Below are 14,362 nucleotides of genomic sequence, written 5' to 3'. Positions count from 1 at the left end.
GCAGCATTAAATTCTTGTGTAGGATGGCAATTTAACTAACTACAGAGGTGGACAAATAGTTGAATAAAATAAATAAATGAAGTGAAGGAAGGTGACACTGGTAACACACTTTTTTTTTGTTGATGTTATGTTATATCAACTTGTTTCCTTCCATCACTTTATCAATACTAATACTTATAATAAAAAAATAAAAATTATATATTATTAAAATCATTTCTCATTTAGTATCTTAGACCAAAATCTTCATGTTATATGTCTCATGATCGAAATCAGAGAGCTCACCATTATCAAATTTGGGAAATTTAATAATCAAAGTCAGTCACAAAAATAACAAAATCAGTTATTTGACTGTTTGACATATATTTTTCAAGGACAAAATCATGCATACAATAGGCATGCATGATTTTGAAAATGAAGCTTACCAGACGTTCAGCTGGATCTCTGAAGTAATCTGCTTGCCATTATATGCACTGATTCAAATGATTTTTCAACTTCTAGAAGCATTCCTGACAGGCTTCTTTCAGAATTACTAATTGAAATTATTCTAAATAACTTCCTCAGACATTGCAATTCTGTGACCTTTCAAGTAAGCTTTAAGCTTGGAAAACAAATAAAAAAAATTACAGAGAACTAAATCTGGCAATTATGGCAGATGAAAAACTACAGTGACAGAGGGTGTCAGAAGAAATTCTTGAATGGAAAACACCATTCAAGAATTAAGGTAGTGGGTGCTTGCATTGTGACATTGCCACAATGCAAGCACCAATTCCATAAAGCTTTTTTCCAGTTACTTTCTCCAAAGAGCATCACAAAATTGCCACAGTCTTGTTGTATTTGAAAGAACTGTCTTGTTGTATGAAAAAACTGTCTTGTTGTATGAAAGAACTGTCTTGTTGTATGAAAGAACTGTCTTGTTGTATGAAAGAACTGTCTTGTGGCCACATGTTTGACCACATAGGACAAATTCATAAGGAAAAATTCCCTGCGAGTCAAAAAATATAAAAAGCATGATCTTCAGTGAGTGGATGGGTGAAATGAGGTGTGTGTGCGTCTTTTTTTTTTTTTTTGGCTGATGCTATATAAGCTTGCTTTCTTGCATCATCCCTTGCTAATGCTTTCACATTTGATCAAGGTTATCTTGCTTTTTTTTTGTACTTGGGAGAAGAAAGAGGGCCTTTCGTTCTAGGTCGCAGTCATACGCTAATGATTAGTCACCAGTAATGACAAAAAAAACTTGATGGTCAGCAACAGCACACCGACAAAGATCCTGACAATGCTAATTTCTATGAGAAAATATGAGAAACAAACTGAAATGCACCAAATTCCCAAATCTGGGTTTAAAATTGATTGGCAATATCAATTGCACAATCAACTTGGAGTCCTTCTTGGATCTGCTGCGTTTGGCAAGTAATTCCGTGGTATATTATTGACAGAAAGCACTGTCATGGCCCTCCAAGCAAGCCCCTGCACTGGTTCAGAGAAATCTTGATCGTGGTCTGTACAGTTAGCCATATATCTCTTTCATTTTCCACCTTGAGGTGTAGTACTATCTAAGTACTGCCTTCCAAAAAATAAAGGAAATGCATATGGGAGGCAGTACTTAGATAGTACTACACTCAAGGTGGAAAATGAAAGAGATATATGGCTAACTGTACAGACCACGATAAAGATTTCTGAACAGTGCAGGGGCTGCTAGGAGGGCCCATGACAGGTTCTGTCAATAATATACAGGAATTCTGCCAGCAGAGACAAGAAGGTGATTGTCCTGTTGTACAGGGCAATGGTTAGGTCTCATCTTGAGTATTGCATACAGGTCTGGAAGATCATTTTAGGCCTGCTTGAATGGGTGCAGACAAGAGCAACAAGATTAGTCGGGACACAAATGGGTACTCATCATAAAAGACTTCAATTCTGCAAATTACAGTATCTGAAAAAGCACCTCAAGGAATACCTGCTTGAAGTGTTTAATGCATTTAAGTGGATTGAGTAAATTAAATGCAAATGGCATCCTAACTCTTGTTAGATGACACATAAGGGATATAAATTTAAACTGAAAAAGCATGGTTGTAGGATACATGTGAGAAAATTTTCTTTCAGCAAGAGAGTGACTGTTGTTGAGGTGAGTAGTTTGAATAAATTTAAAGAAGAATTTAAAAAATTATTATAGATGAGTAGTAGCATTTGTTTTTTTTTTTTGCTGATGCAGTTAAAGCTTGCTTCCTTGCATCATTTTCCACTACTAATACTATTCAATTCATGCATTAATCAAAGTATGTATATACAAATTACAGGGTGTAGACGGATTGTCATACATTTTATTTTATCTAGAGAGTTGTTAATTACTGAAATGAGCTGCCTCCATGGATGGTTGAAATTGACAAATGAGAAAATTCAAAGATCAGCTAGATAGGTATGAGAAGGAAATCACACTGGTAATTTGTTTATTTTAATTTATTTTATTCATTATTATTATTTTGTTTTTTTGGGTGGTGCAGCAAAAGCCTGTGGCTTCCTTGCATCATATGGCTATTATTAATACAGTTGTTCCCCACATTACAGCACAGTTCACTAAGTGCTTGTTTGCTATAGAACTCTGTATATTTTGATACCCTCCCTCAGAGTTGTGCTCTGTTCCCCTGGAATAGCACTATTCATTCCAAACACCTTTGGAGGATTACGCATTAGGATGGTTTTGGGTGCCTGAGATGCCCTGCCCAAAAAACGAAAAAAAAAAAAAAAAAAATTACCATAATGCTCTTAAGTTTAATTTTCTAATCAACCACAATTCAGAGTAATTGCCTTCAGAAGTGTGTTCTTTGATTTAAATAGATTCAGAACAGGCACTAGATCTACATATATAGTATACACTATGCTTTCTTGGTATTACAGTCTGAAAAACTTGTACCCTGACTTTGCATGTATACCAATGCTAGAAGTATAGTAAATAAATTTGATGATGTTGTTGTTGTTATTTGGTTTTTAGGAGCATTAGCAACTAAGGCATATTGCTCCGGGAATATGTGGTGGTCATTCCCTGACCTTTCCGCACCCTCTTTATTTGGTGGTGACGGGCTCGAACCCCGGTCTAATCAAGAAGCGTGTGCTGCTCCTTCCCACCTGGCTACAAAGGCTCCTAAATTTGATGAATTTGAAGTGTTGGTCAAGACATCAAAGGCGGATATTGTTGGGATATCAGAGACGTGGTGTCACACAGATATTAGGAACGCAGAATTGGAATTTGGGGAGTACAATGTGTACAAAAAGGATAGACAGGATAAGAAGGGAGGAGGTGTTATGCTGTTAATTAAGAAAAACAAAATCAAAAGAAGTGTATCCAGTTGATACAGATGAACAGTGCACTGTTGAGTCAGTTTGGTGTGACATAAGCACTGCGAAAGCAAAAATAAGAGTAGAAGTATGTCATAGGCCTAATGACTCTAATGAGTACAATGAACAATTGTACAGAGAAATAGAGTGGGCTAGTAAATCAAAATTAAAAGTAAATCTGTATTCAAGCCACAAAGGAGGTTAGGCAGGCGAAGCAGATTATGAGAAATCTTTGGCAAAGGATGCTAAGAGAAACAGCAAGGATTTCTTTACTTATATAAACTCTAAAAGGAAGGGGATGAGTCTGATTGGTCCACTTGATATCGATGGTTTGACTGTTGATGATCCTGCTCAGATAGCAAACAAACTGAATGAGTATTTTGCATCTACAGTCACACATGAGGAGTTATTAAGAAAGGAAAATGCCAGGAGATTATCAAATTGTAGTAGGGTGCTTAATGATTTTGTAATAACTGAGAACAAAGTGGAGGACAAATTGTTGAAGTTAAACATAAGAAAGGCACCTGGGGTGGATGGGATCTATCCAGTTATATTAAAGGAGGCGGCAAAGGAACTAAGCAAACCCTTAGCCATAGTTATGAGAGCATCCTTGAATTCAGGGTAGGTCCCCACGGACTGGAGATATGCAAATGTATCCCTAATTCACAAAGGGGGTTCGAAGGGTGACACGAGTAATTACAGACCAGTTAGTTTAACTTCTGTTCCGGGTAAAATAATGGAGTCACTGGTTAAAGACGCATTGCAGGATCATCTAGACAAGACTGCAGCAATAATTCAGACACAGCATGGGTTTGTTAAGGGAAAGTCTTGTCTGACAAATTTGATAGGATATTATGATGTGGTTACAAAGGAACTGGATGCAAAAAATAATTTTGATATCATATACTTGGATTTCAGGAAAGCTTTTGACACTGTTGTGCATCGAAGACTACTGTACAAATTGGAGCAGAATAGTATTAAGGGTAAGTTGCTACAATGGATAAAAGGATGGTTGAGTGGGAGAAGACAGAGGGTGGTAATCAATGGGTGCTGCTCTTCGTGGACTAATGTTATTAGTGGAGTCCCACAGGGTTCGGTGTTGGGTCCACTGTTGTTTTGTATATTTATTAATGATATTGATGAAGGTATATCAGGCTTAGTGTTGAAGTTTGCAGATGATACAAAGGTTGGCAGGGTTGTTAATGACAGTAATGGCAGTATGCTACTGCAACAGGATCTAGAAAATTTGGGCAGATGGGCTGAGAAGTAGCAACTGAAGTTTAACATTGACAAATGCAAAGTACTGCATATGAGTAGAAGTAACCTCAGAGAAACATACCAACTATGTGGTACTACACTTAAGGTGGTAGAAAATGAAAAAGACCTGGGAGTAATTGTGCAGTCAGATATGAAGTTTTCTGAGCAATGCAGACAGGCTGCCAGGGCAGGTCATGGGGTTTTGTCAATGATATATAGGAATTTTGCCAGCAGGGAAAAGGAGATGATTGTCCCTTTGTATAAGGCAACGGTCAGGCCACGCCTTGAGTACTGTGTACAGGTCTGGAGGCCACATTTTAGGAAGGATGTAGATTTGCTTGAGCATGTACAGAGAAGGGCAACAAGATTGGTGAGGGGAATGAAGGGATCGTCTTACCAAGAGAGGCTTAAGTTCTGCAAATTGCAATGGCTGGAGACTAGGCACCTGCACGATGATCTGATTGAGGTGTATAAGGCCTTGAATGGGTTGAGCATGCTGAATTCTGAAGGGATTCTTCCACTTGTTCAGATTACAAACCTAAGGAGGCATAAATTCAAATTAAGAAAAGAGTGAGATAGAATAGATGTGTGGAAATTTGCCTTTAGCCAGAGGGTGGTTAATTGCTGGAACAGACTTCCATCTGTTGTTATGGAAGTTGATATGTTAAATAAATTTAAGGAGGAACTGGACAAGAATTTCGAGGGAATGGTTGTGTGAATTTTTTTTTTTTTTTGGCTGATGCTGTATAAGCTCATACACTTGCTTTCTTGCATCATATGCCACTACTACTTACAACCTATAGTGTATTTCTTATAACCATTTTATTTATTCTATAGTATTCCACTTTTTTGCATTTTGTTTCATATTAATATATTTATTCTTGATTATTCCACATTACTCTACATTTGGTCTCTTTTTTTTTTTTTTTTTTTTTTTTTTACTATGTGTTTCTCTCTTTACTCTTTCAATATCTCAAATTCAGCTCACGGTCCTACTATAGGAATGGGCTTGCGATTCTTCCAGGCTTACCCGAGCTTTATCTTATATCATGCATAAGGCTTTCAACTACCCTATATACTCTTCTTATTTCTCCAAAATTATTAGGGTAATCCAAGGATGGAGGAGAAACTACTTCTAAACATGTTACTATATCTTTGCCTTAATGGAGTACAGGTACTGTCATTCCTACTCCATTAGCCATTTACACCACCTCGCCATCGCCAAATTTCATTATACCTGAAGTTAATATATAAAACTTATTGGCTAATTTTGTGCACATTAATACCCATTTACCATGTCCAACACACAGGGGTTGCCACTTTCAAATTCTCACTAGAGGGCTACACGTTATACACAACTCCATTTCTTTTTCAGCTACAATAAGGTCCACACGTGGTTCTTTTGCTTGGACATGGTAAGTCTGCTAATACCACATGCTTTATTTTTTAGCTTTATATCTTTCGTTCTCTGTCAGGTCAATGTGTACTATACATTATATAAATTTCTTAATTTCTATTATATTTTATAAATATCTTAAATTCTATTATTTGTTATATAACCTTAAAACTGATTTTGCCATAGTGCATGTTGATCATCACAGAAACAGAGAATCCCTTATCGTTGTCTTTTCCTTTCAGTTTGGGTGGTTCACTCCAGAAGAAGTTGTCCAAATTGTAGGTATACAGTAATAAATTTTTTTTATATTATCATATCTTAGGTATCTGTACTCTAATAATGTAGCATATTTTACCTATGCATTTTTACTAGATTTATCTAGGTTTGTCTTTTGTGATACTCTTCCCCATAAACTAATACATATTTATTATTTTTTTTTTTGAAGGATGTAGCAACATAGTCAACCCTTTGCTTGAAATAAACTGACCAAACTTATAAAAAAAAAATATATATATATATATATATATGTTTTATCCCAACATTGTCCTATTTATACAGGATTAACCTGATAATCATAAATAATAAAGGAATTAATCATGACATGATGCAGTGGCTGAAGTGCATAAGGTAATACAGTTTATAAATTCAAAGTTCTTTCAATTTGAGAATGCAAAGAGCATTTTCATTTAAACAACAGCACAGAGCTGGTAATTATGTGATCTCAATTACTTTCATTTTAAAATTTCATATTAATTACACAAAAAATTTATTAACCTTAATTTTATGTCTGAGTAAAAGAACGAAATGAACTTTGAATATATACAAAATAAGCAACAACCAAAAAGTTACTGGAAAGGCAACGCTATCTCAAAAGATTACTGTCTCAAATGAAACAGATATATCCCATCTACTTGTTTTTTTGGCAACTTAATATTGTTCAATACAGAATTAGAATAATAATTGTTTGAACATTTGAGAAAATGTTCAACATTTTTCACTCTGAATGCTGGAAATTTCTCAGACTTGGAAATATACATATATGCTCCATCTCTTAATTCCTGGTTTTTTTCTCTCTAACAATGCTCTCAAAAGAAAAAAAATTCAATCAAATGATACACAATACACACCTTATCACAGCTACCCTATACAGCATATTTATCACAGCTTTAATTGTAACAAAATACTCCCCCCTCCATCAATAACAAATAAACTAGGAGTTTACTTAAATATCACAGTAATCAAATAAAGCATCTGTTATGTTGGATAAGCAGACCATCTGTTCACAGGAGCCCATTGGCTTGTACTTATATATGTAGATAAACACCACAGAAAATCTATCCCACAATAAAAGTTAAAAGAACTGTTTGAAAATTTGCATCAGGATATTATGATGCAAATAATCAAAGAAGCTATATGTTGGAGCAAATAAGTAACATAATGAACTACAGGAGTGGTCAGTATGACATTATTATCAGCAGCAAAAGGAGAAGAACAAATACTGGAGAGTCAATTTGTTCTAAAGGTTTTTAAGATAAGGTGTGCAGACATCATATACCCGATCAAATGAGTTTGAATGCAGTCAAAGTTAGGCCCTGTGTGGCTGGATGGTCCACCCAGCAAGCTGCTATTCATTCAGGACAAGGTCCAAGAACAGATGGTAAATGTTGGCACCAGTGGATAGCAAAACACACACACAGCTGTCATCCATTTTATAGAGTACCCAAATGTTAATTCATCTTTGGGACATCCAGTATCAAGAAGCACCAGAAGTAGATAACTGAAAGAGGCAGGATTGCATCCATGTTAAATACTATGCTAACCACCATCTCCCCATGTACAGCAATTTCAGTGGTGCCAAGAGGCAGTTGGAATTAAGAACAGTGACCGAGTGTCATTAGCAAACAAGGTGAAGTTTCTGTTTTGGAAACCGATGACAGAAGGACTCTGCATGATAACACCTCAACAAAAGAGGTATTCCTGCCTATATTCAACAAAAGGCATAAAAATCAAACACAAAGAATCATAATATGAGGTGGAATCTCTTTACAGTGCACAAGATGCAATTACCACAAAACTGTATTTAGACCTGACCTTTTGTAATTTATCCAATAGTTATATAACCCTTTATTCCAATGCTCAGTCTTTATTGAATGTACCATATCTTAGAACATTACAAATGAGAAGTATGTAATCTATATCATGGGAAGAAACAAGGGACTAGCAGAAGGTCTCTTCTCCACAAAAGTGACATGCTTCCCTGGTCTGCAAGGCATCTGATTTGTCTTGTATTGAAGATGTTATGGAACAGCAACTTACAGCAGTGCCTTAACGAATCCAAACCAAAGCTGTTTTAAGGGAACACTTAACTCAGACACAGAAAGATATTCTCTGGAGGAAATGGGAACCTATTTTTCAATCAATCAATGTATAGTTGCATTAAAGCTTACATTGTTGCCAAAGACAGGCCATACTTCATATCACTGTATGCTGGATGGTTTTCAGCATTAAATAACAATTTCTCTTCTGATGTTCTGATGAATTCTTGCCTTTATAAATCTATATTTTTAGGGCAGGGAAATTTTTCTGATGCTGAGTGTATATGCTAGTATAATACATGTCATGAACCTTTATTTAAATTCTTCTTCTATCATTAATTATAAATTGTGGGGAAAAATTTATAAACATATTACTTACAAAGTTGATTTGCAACGATTCCAAGGTATAAGGGTAACAATCTTATTTCCAGATGACCAAGCAAAATAAGATTCATCTGGTGCAAAAGCACAACGCCAAGTTTCAAAACCAGATGTAGAAATATCTTCACACCGAATTGGAATTAGCTGAGCAACCAGAGTGGCAGATGCTAAAAACAAAAAAGGTGTATAATGATATTAAATAATTGTGATTTATTTGAATATTTTTTAAAATTTATTTTCCATAATACAGATTAACAATTCAACAAATGATGGTTTATACAGTGAAACCTCTATAAGCAATCACCTCCTCAATGAGACTACCTGTATTCTCTAAGCCAACCGCTCTCTCTCACCTGACCGCAACCATTAATCCTGTTGTTTAACAGCCAGTGAATTCTAGAAATCTGTAATTCTCTAAGATGACCATTGTCTTACCTGACCACGATCATTAATCCTGATTTCTAGGAATTTGTAATTCTCTAAGACAACCATTGTCTTAGCCAACTGCAACCATTAATCCTGATGTTTGATGGCTGGTTTATTCCATAGATTTCTAGGAATCTGTAATTCTCTAAGACAACCATTGTCTTACCTGATCGACACTTTCTCCTTCACTTAATCAGTCCCAATTGTCACCTTGTTCGTCTCTATTAATATGAGCTTTGTATATATACACAGTGCTTTTTTTTGTAAAAAAAAAAAAAAAAAAATAGGTGCCAGTACTCGTTCTTTGCTATCAGGAAAAATTGAAAATTAAGAGGATATGAAAAGTAAACTAAAAACTTATTTCCTGATATTGTTACTTCAATAGTAATGTTTTTGGAATAAGAACGATAAATTAATTATATTAACACAGTTTATTAAGCATAAATTTATTATACAAGTATATAAAAAATAAGTCAAAGGTGAGCCTTATTTAATAAATAAAAAATAATAAGTAAAATGTAAAAATAAGTACTAAGTAAAAAAAATAAGTAAAAATAATTTCATAATGAAGTTTTATAAAATATTCCAAACTTTTATTAAGTTCTCATCCGACCCAACATGTCAACTTCTTTTCTTACTGCTTGTGTCTGTTGCTAGATGACGTTTCTGAAGCAGCCAAGAATCAACCCATTTTGCTGGATCGAAGCATGTCAGCGGCGGGCCTATAATTTTAAGAAACAGTAGTGAAGAAATTTTTTTTGTCATCATTGAAGCTCTGGTTGGGCTGACGATCAGATTCATTTGTGAAAATCCTCGTTCACATTCACTTGATGAAACTGGTATCCTACTCAGAGTGTTCATTAAATTCTTCAATTCTTCCGAAATCGTCTTTTCAATTAGGAATTTCCGAAACCCACAAATTGTAATCTCTTTCATTTAACTGAAACCTAATTGATAATTTTCTAATTTCATTCTTACCAAACGTCACTTGAGAGTTAATGTCTTCAGGCCAATGTTTACTATCAAGTACTCGGGCTGACGCTGTGAAATCAGCACTTTTACTATCAAGCAGCCTGCTTTCTACTGATTGTTTCAAAGTCCTGTACAAAGCCTCTGGATAGATTGGAGAATAATTTCTGTAGTCTTTCCCATGAAGTGAAACTTCTTGAAATCATAGATTTTTGGCAGCTTTGGCGGCATTTCTGTAATACTGTCACGGAACTGTTTGTCTTTCAAGAAAAAGTTGTACAACAATTTCTATTTTTTTTATTCACCCTGTATAAATCTAGATCGTGCACCTGCAAGTCCAAGCTCAAGTCTGATAATTCTTGAAGAGCATCACACATTAAACCTAAGTCTAATATAAAGTTTGTAGTCGTAATTTTTTTCTGCAATCCTTCATATGTACATCTTTCTTTTTGGTCCCGCATAGAGTCATTCTTTGCTTCTTGAAAATGATTAACTAACGCCTCATAGTTATTCCAAACAGCCGAAACAGACCGGAAGCTCAATGCCACCCATCGTATGCTTAAAATTCTGCCAATTTTTAATAGTTCAATATCCAGCGAGTTTGCGCACACCTTCAATTCTCTGGCATTTTTTGGCGACGCGTTATACATGACAAAGTTTATCAATAAATGCTTTAAATCTATCGATACGAAGAAAGGCTTAAGTTTTGCGAATTACAGTGTCTGGAGACTAGGCACCAGCGAGGTGATCTGATAGAGGTGTACAAAGCCTTGAATGGTTTGAGCATGCTCAATGCTGATGGGATTCTTCCTCTTGCTCAGAATAATCACCTGAGAGGGCATAAATTCAAATTGAGGAAAGACAGATGTAGGATAGATGTGCGGAAATTTGCCTTTAGCCAGCGGGTGGTTGGTAGGTGGAACAGACTTCCATCCCTTGTCGTGGAAGTTGATAGCCTAAATAAGTTGAAGGCTCAGCTGGACAGGTATTTCGAACACAACAGAGGGGTGAAGTGGAAGTGGTTATTTTTTATTTATTTATTTTACTTTATTTTTTTTTTTGGCTGATGCTGCATAAGCTTGCTTTCTTGCATCAAATGCCTCTACTAATGCTAATGCTATCCCAATTCACAAAGGAGGATAAAAGGGTGACAAGTAATTACACCTGTTAGTTTAACTTCTGTTCCAGGAAAATTAATGGAGGCACTGGTCAAAGAAGCACTGCAGGATCATCTAGATAAGACTTCAGCATGCGTTTCATAAGGGGAATTCTTGTCTGACCAATTTGATTGGATACTATGATGTGGTCAGAAAGGAACTGGATGCAAAGAATTATTTTGTTATCATATACTTGGATCTTAGCAAGGATTTTGGTACTGTTACACATGGAAGACTGCTGTACAAACTGGATCAGTGTGGCATTAAAGGCAAGTTGCTGCTATGGATAAAGGGATGGTTGAGTGGGAGAAGACAGAGTGGTAATCAATGGACACTGCTCTTCATGAACTAATGTTATTAGTGGAGTTCTCCAGGGTTCAGTGTTGGGTCCATTGTTGTTTTCTGTATTTATTAATTATACTGATGAAGGTATATCAGGCTTAATGTCTAAGTCTAAAGATGATACGAAGGTTGGCAGGGTTGCTAAGGACACTAATGATAGTAAGCTACTGCAACAGGATCTACTGACGCTATGCTGCTGCAACAGGATCTGGAAAGGTTGAGCAGATGGGCTGAGAGGTGGCAAATGAAGTTTAACATTGACAAATGTAAAGTACTACTATGGGAAACAGCAACCCCAGAGCAACGTATCAACTCTGTGGTACTACACTGACAGTGGTAGAGAATGAAAAGGACCTGGGGGTAATTGTGCAGGCAGATATGAAGTTCTCTGAGCAGTGCAGACAGGCTGCGAGAGTAGCTCATGGTGTCTTGTCAATAATATACAGGAATTTTTCTAGCAGGGATAAGGAGGTGATTATTCCCTTGTATAAGGCAATGGTCAGGCCACGCCTTGAGTACTGTATACAGGTCTGGAGGCCTCATTTCAAGAAGGATATAGGAACTGCTGGAACGAGTACAGAGAAGGGCAACAAGATTAGTGAATGGAACAAAGGGTTGTTCCATTCACTAAGAAAGGTTACGAAGAAAGGGTTAAGTTTTGTAAATTACAGTGTCTGGAGACTAGGCACCGGCGAGGTGATCTGATAGAGGTGTATAAAGCCTTGAATGGTTTGAGCATGCTCAGTGCTGATGGGATTCTTCCTCTTGCTCAGAATAATCACCTGAGAGGGCATAAATTCAAATTGAGGAAAGACAGATGTAGGATAGATGTGCGGAAATTTGCCTTTAGCCAGCTGGTAGTTGGTTGGTGGAACAGACTTCCATCCCTTGTTGTGGAAGTTGATAGCCTAAATAAATTTAAGGCTCGGCTGGACAGGTATTTCAAACAAAACAAACAGAGGGGTGAAGTGGAAGTGTTTTTTTTTTTTTTTTTTTTTTTTTGGCTGATGCTGCATAAGCTTGGTTTCTTGCATCGTATGCCTCTGCTAATGCTAACTCAGTACACTTTTTTCCCATCAGTGCCTGATTCACAATCCCAGTTCTGTAGTCGCATTCTTGAAGGTCCAGAAAAAAAGGAGTGTACAGTAACTATCACCTCATCATTTGTCCAAAATTTCCTTTCAGACAAGATGGTGTTTAGTTTTGAGAATAGGTGGAAATGAGATGGCAGAAGCATTGTCCTGGTAAACCAAAACACCTTCAGTAAGCTTTCCTGGCCTGTCTGATTTTATTGCATCTTGTAATTGAGTTACTAAGTTAGCAGAGTATTGTCCATCACTTTGGAAGATAATCTAACATTATTATCCCTTTTTTGAATCCCAGAAAACAAATACCATGATCTTCTTGATGAACTGACTTTACCTTCTCTGGAGGTGGTGAATTAGCAAGTTTCCTTTTTTTTTTTTTTTTTTTTTTGATTTTGACTATAGTGGATAGCAATAAAACTTGCTTCATTCACAGTTACATACCTAGCCAGAAGGGTTTTCAGGATCTGCTTGATAACAAGCAAAAAGATGCCTTGAGGTTTTGAAGTGAACGTGTTTCTAATCAGATATCAAAAGGAATGGACCCATCATGTAGAAATCATCTTTTCATACCTAATTAATTTTACAGAATGTTTGCATCTGTTCAATTGAGATTTCTGTAGCCTATACTATTTCTTTAGCAGTTACTTGCTAATCATCTATCATTATCTCATGAATTTACTGAAGTTTTCTAGAGAGGCAGCGGTTGACGGACATCCAGTGTGCTATTCACCTTCAAAGATGACTCGGCCATGTTTAAATTCAATTGCACAATTTTTGACAGTTCCAATATGAAGGGCCAGATTCTCCTAACATATTTACCATGACTTCATGAATATCTTTCCTTGATAATCCCTATTTGTAAAGATATTTTATTATGGTTCAACATTCCTATTTTTTCCCATTTATGCAGGCTCAAACTTTAATGACCCCCACCCCCCAAACATGTGTTGTTAGTTATGAACTATAAGTTTGCATGCATTTGTCTAAGGGTTGAAAGGTTCATATAAAGGTTAAATATATTTTTTTCAATAATTTGAAAAAAATATATATAAAAAAATTATATATTTTTCAAAATTCAAAATTATAACATTTTGAATCTATAAAATGCTAGAAACTTGTCAAACCATCCTCGCAGCACAGGTCCTAATTGTTCGATGCAATGCGGTATCCCAATTGTGGTGACAACAGAATTATTTCAAAGCTATACACGACTCGTCAAATATCACATCAATCTTTTACAATTAGCCAATAATTTTCAATTACAATGATATAGTTTTTTTTTTTTATTGTTACAAGACAGATGAGATACTTCTTAATCAGTAGATACTATAATTATGTATCTTTAACAAAAAATAAACAAATACATATCATCATCATATCACATCAGATTACAAACCTGAGGGGGCATAAACAAAAATTGAGGAAAGACAGTTGTAGACTACATTGTGCATAAATTTGCCTTTAGCCAGCAGGTAGTTGATTGCTGGAACAAACTTCATCGTAGGAGTTGATAGCTTCCAATGTAAAAGTTGATAGCTTAAATAAATTCAAGGAAGAAATGGACAAACCTTTGGAGAGGATGGGGGTTTTTTTTTTTTTGACTGATGCTGTATAAGCTTGATTTCTTGCATCATATGCCTCTGCTAATGCTAATGCTCATAATGCTAAAAAAAAGCCATTGAGCTTCTTGAAAGGGTCCAAAGA

At 35.8% G+C, this 14,362-nt stretch overlaps 1 protein-coding gene across 3 annotated transcripts in view; it reads right to left on the bottom strand.

Moving 5' to 3' along the window:
• Positions 1-14,362, bottom strand: part of LOC150088972 (WD repeat and SOCS box-containing protein 1-like) — a 213,801-nt gene that overhangs the window by 167,537 nt on the left and 31,902 nt on the right. For all 3 annotated transcript variants that reach the window (XR_016546804.1, XM_090370976.1, XM_090370977.1), the window contains exon 3: positions 8,675-8,843. Coding sequence is in view for 2 of the 3 variants with exons in the window: in XM_090370976.1 (XP_090227102.1) it covers positions 8,675-8,843 (169 nt within the window). In the remaining variant the exon portion in view is untranslated. The remainder of the gene's footprint in view (positions 1-8,674; positions 8,844-14,362) is intronic.

Source organism: Mastigoproctus giganteus, chromosome 3, assembly GCF_048544385.1.
Source record: "Mastigoproctus giganteus isolate SK-2022 chromosome 3, ASM4854438v1, whole genome shotgun sequence".
NCBI classification, from domain to species: domain Eukaryota; kingdom Metazoa; phylum Arthropoda; class Arachnida; order Uropygi; family Thelyphonidae; genus Mastigoproctus; species Mastigoproctus giganteus.
This window is presented reverse-complemented; position numbering and strand designations above follow the sequence as displayed.